Source organism: Microtus ochrogaster, linkage group LG5 (genome assembly GCF_000317375.1).
Source record: "Microtus ochrogaster isolate Prairie Vole_2 linkage group LG5, MicOch1.0, whole genome shotgun sequence".
Taxonomy (NCBI): domain Eukaryota; kingdom Metazoa; phylum Chordata; class Mammalia; order Rodentia; family Cricetidae; genus Microtus; species Microtus ochrogaster.
In genome coordinates, this window is record NC_022031.1 from 40,162,683 (window position 1) to 40,167,511 (window position 4,829).

The 4,829-nt window shown below is 49.2% G+C and overlaps 1 protein-coding gene across 2 annotated transcripts in view; it reads right to left on the reverse strand.

Annotated features, from left to right (window-relative positions):
- Fbxo10 (F-box protein 10) overlaps positions 1 to 4,829 on the reverse strand; it is a 63,040-nt gene that overhangs the window by 15,654 nt on the left and 42,557 nt on the right. For both annotated transcript variants that reach the window (XM_005362121.3, XM_026786669.1), the window contains exons 4-5: positions 2,769 to 2,918; positions 458 to 594 (exon numbers count right to left, since the gene is read on the reverse strand). In XM_005362121.3, coding sequence (XP_005362178.1) covers positions 458 to 594; positions 2,769 to 2,918 — 287 coding nt within the window. The remainder of the gene's footprint in view (positions 1 to 457; positions 595 to 2,768; positions 2,919 to 4,829) is intronic.

Below are 4,829 nucleotides of genomic sequence, written 5' to 3' on the forward strand. Positions count from 1 at the left end.
ATCCGCCTGCCTCTGCCTCCCGAGTGCTGGGATTACAGGCGTGCGCCACCACCGCCCGGCTCAACAGCACACCTATAGAAGTCAGAGAACAACCTGAAATAGTCGGTTCTCTCTATCATGTGAGTTCCTGGGCTCAAACTGTTTGTCAGGCTTTCTAGCAAGTGCCTTTTCTCATTCCAGACTAGAGTCAGCTCCTGAGAAACAGCTGGCACCTGCTTGCCTTTGTTATCTCTGCTGGAAGTGCACAGTAGTGTCTGCCAAACAGAATGCCTGCACGCAGCTAGCTGGAAGGAAGACAGAAACACCGGGCAGCTGTGTTACTGCAGTGGGACTATAGATGAAGACTTTTGCAGCACCACTGTAGTAAACAAACAGGCTTTCAAATGGAAGAAAGGCACAGAAAAGGGGAGTAAGGGACTGTGGAAGAGCCAGAGAGTCTGGGCAGAGCAGTGCCTACCTCACAACTGGATTTCCGTGGTACAGGATATAAATGCCCGCCTCCTTATTTGAAAAGATTTGGTTGTTCCTGATGACGCCTTTCCCATTGCCAAGGACAACAATACCAGATCGAAGACCGTGGTGGATCTGGTTACACTGCAAGTGAAAGTGAGATGTGGCAGACAGGTGCAGCATGTCGGGGTGCAGAGAGTGCACCAAGATGGCCATGGCCACAAGAACACCATCACAAGTTCCCGGGCACACACACAGGGGCTAAGCTATGGAGCTGCCTTCCTTGCACAGTGTGAGAATGCCAACAGCGGGCAGGGTGTGCAGATAACACGACTATATGGTCTTTGCTGTTGGGGGGGAGGGGTGTCGGTGCTTTTTTTTTTCCCAAGAAAGGAGGCTATGCAAAGTGTCCAAACCTCTCCCGCAAAAGACTGAGAAGCTTAGAGAGGTAGGTATATATGACAGGACTTCCCTGCCTCATCTCATTAAGCCTGGACTCGCTCTGCCTGCTGAAGCAGCCCACCCCACTGCTGGCAGACCCCACTCTGCCTGCTGAAGCTGCCCACCCCACTGCCCGCAGACTCTGCGCATCTTTCTGGCAACGTTGGGAACTCCTATGTGGAGGCAGTGCATCACCCACCAGCTGCACAGCAGAGGCCCCGTGAGGGGAAGGGATGGGCAGAAGTCACTGGCTGGGTGTGTCTTTTTAATCCAGAGTTATGGATTCTCTCTGTGTTTTCATGGCCAGTTTGGTTAGAACGAGCTAAGAACATCAATCCTGAGTTTAGTCTGTCTGAACTCAAACCCCAGCCCTGTTAGTTGCCAGCAAGGTCCTTTACCCTCTGCACCCCACGTCTCCCCCTAGAAAATCATTCCATTTCACAGAATGACTAATAGCTACAGAGAACTTTAGAAGCATCTGGTACGTAAACAAGCCTCACATTCTAAGCTCACAATTCCCCAGTTCCTGAAATCTCTGGAAAAGTCCGGACAGAGAGGGAACGAGTCTCTAGTATAACGGTCGCACAGGCAAGGGTTTGTGCATACGATACTCGTGTTTGTGCACATGTATGGATGTGTACATGAACATAGGGACCAGAGGCTGATGCTGTGTTGGTTTGCATCACTCTGAACCTTGAGGCTTGGCCTCTCCCGTGAGCTGGAACTTGACAACTGGACTTGACCCGCTGTCCAGTAAATCCCAGGGACCTTCCAGTTTCCACATCCCCAAAGTGAGGATTACAGGGGTAGCACCATGCCTCGTCTTAAGTTTGGTGTACGTGCACATGTGTGTGCCATATGTGTGCGGGTGTATGCAATTCCTTGAAGCTGGAGTTATAAAAGTTGAGAGTTGCCTGATGTGGCTGCTAGGAACTGAACCCAGGTCCTCCGGAAGAGCAGTTAAGAGCTCTAAACCACTGAGCCATCTCTCCAGCTCCCCATGCCTATTGTTTCCTGTGAACGCTGAACTTAAGACTTCACGTTTGCAGAGCAAGCATGGCATCAACTGAGCCATCTCCCAGGCCACATATGCAAGGATTTTATGTAGTTTTTATGCTGGAAAAAGCCTAACTGCTAGTCAGGTTTATAATCCCCAAAGCTCAGGAGGCAGGGGCAGAAGGATTAAGAGTTCACATCAGCTTCACCTGGTATGATGCCAGCTTGAATTGCAAGAGAACCTGTCTGCATCATTCTAAAAACCTCATAACAAGAATAAAGCAGGGGCTGGAGAGATGGCTCAGTGGTTAAGAGCATTGCCTGCTCTTCCAGAGGTCCTGAGTTCAATTCCCAGCAACCACATGGTGGCTCACAACCATCTGTAATGAGGTCTGGTGCCCTCTTCTGGCCTGCAGGCATACATGGAGGCAGAATGTTGTATACATAATAAATAAATAAAAATAAATAAAAAACAAGAATAAAGCAAAACCAGACTTCCCATGCTCTCACGCCTACAAAATCCCCTGGAGGATAAAGCATCCCTGTCCTTTCCGACAAAGAATGACCGAGCAGACTGGCTTTAGTTTTAGATTCACACGCCATTTAGGACAGACGGTGCCTCTTTACTAGAATCAGTTTCAGAGCCAGACATAGGAGTTCTGAGGAGGTGCTGAGAAAACGTCCTGTCCAGCCCATCTTTTTCCTATTGGTGCGACGATCTCAGGAAGGGACTTGTCCAAAGTCATCGCTCAGACACCTAGAAAGAAGTCATGAGGACACACAAAAAAGGGCAGGAACCAATCTGAACTACTTAAACATCCCCAGACAAGGGTTCTAGAAAATGAGACCAGGCTAAATGCCAAGAGGATGGAGAAAAGTACCAGGATGAGTGGGTTGGATTTCTTCCGAATGTCCACACCAGCCTCTGCGTTGTGGTAAATGTTGTTGCCAGCGATCAAGCCTCCACCCTCCAATCGAAGAAAGATGCCTGATGCCCGGCAGCGGTAAATGTCATTCCTGAGCATGACAATCTAAGCAGAAGAGAGAACAAAACATTTCTTTGGTCAAAGGATGGTCAAAAACTATCAGAGGAGATGGTTTAGGGGGTAATGCACTTGCTGACAAGCCTGACAACACAAGTTCACTTCCCAGGATAGTGAGAGGAGAGGAGTTGTCTGGACCTCCACACTCATGCTGCGGTACGTGTGCATGTGCATGTGCGCACGCACACACACACACACACACACGGAATACACATGTGCACGCACACAAACATACACACGTGTACACACGCACATATACAGACATGTACACACACATGTACCATGTATCACATTACACATGGTCATACACATGTGCACACACACGCATACACAAACATGTACACACATACACTCACCCGCACCACACACACACGCGCACACACACACACTGTGTAGTAATCTTAACAAACCCTACAAGAAGAGCATGCAAGTTTTTTCCTTCCCACACAGTCCCAGCAGTTCACAGTTTGTAAGAGGGGTGCCTCTCTGTGCACCCAATCTTCCAGTCTCGTTTCAGAGGACACCATCTCCCTATACACTGCGACACTTCCTTGTGCACTATGTACTTCGAGCCAGAGTTTTTCTAAAGCTCAGAAGCCTGGCCCTGGGCTCATGGGGTGGAGAGAAGCTTACAGAGCAAGCCAAGCTGTCTTTGTTAGGTCTCAAACCCAGGACAATCAGCTAACCCGGGTGCCTACTTAACATATCAAGTGGACTTGCCACCAGGTTCTCTCAGCATCCCTTAGTCCCTGTCATGGGGTTCTTTTGGCCCCATACCCCGCCACCTATCCTAAACTTCTCCAGCCCAGAGACTGGGCTACCCTTCCTCATTTCTCTTCCCTGTATACCAGACATTTTGGTCACCCAATCTTTTTTCCCTTTTTGTCTACCCTTTACCCTCCTGACGTCTTGGTCTCCCCTCTTCCTCACAATGTCCAACTCAGGGCCACTACTCTGGACTCTCCTAGATGTCCCTGCCTTTGCCTACTCTCCCTTTTACCTACAATAAACCTGCACCTCCCCCATACCTAGGAGCAGTCATGTCCTTTTTTAAATTTTTTTCCCCATTCATCTTCAAACTTCATGCTTTTGAGCTTGCTCTAAAAAGTGCTATGTAGCCCAGACTGACCTCGAACTCACTCTGTGGCCAACAATGACTTCATCTCCAGGGACCCACCTGTTCTGGGATCACAGGGCTGCACCACCACACACTACTTTATGTAATGCTAGACAGTGAACCTGGCACTTCCCGCGTACTAGGCAAGCGCTCTACCGACTGAGTCATGGCCCTAGCCCATAGCAGTCACTTCCGGGTCTGTCTTTCCCACTGAGCCTTCATCAAAATTCACCTGCTCAAGCAAGTGCTGATTCCACAGTCAGTGCTAAGCACAGCGCTAAGGGATTCTCCCTCCAGATTCCCTCCCATTTATGAAACCAAGACCCATGATTTTTTTCTTGCAGTGCTAGGGTTCAAACTCAGGCCCTTATACCTACGAGGCAAGCACTCTATCACTGAGATACACCCCAGTCCACGGTGTTTTGAGGCACAGCCTCACTGTCTAGCCGGCCTCATCTGGAACTCATGGGCTTTCCTGCCTCTCAGGTGCCAGCCATTACAGCCATGTGCCACCACTTCCAGCCCATGGCCAAGTCTTAATTTAAAAAATATTATTTAGTTAAAGCTGAGTATGATGACGCACGCCTTTAGTCCCAGCCCTGGGGAGAGAGGGGAGGAAGGCTAGAGGTCAGCCTGAGCTATATGGTGAGGCTCTGTCTCACGCAAAAGAAAACCAGAAAACAAAAAGTAGTTATGAAAAAAAAATTACAACCAGGGCTGGAGAGATGGCTCAGTGGTTAAGAGCATTGCCTGCTCTTCCAAAGGTCCTGAGTTCAATTCCC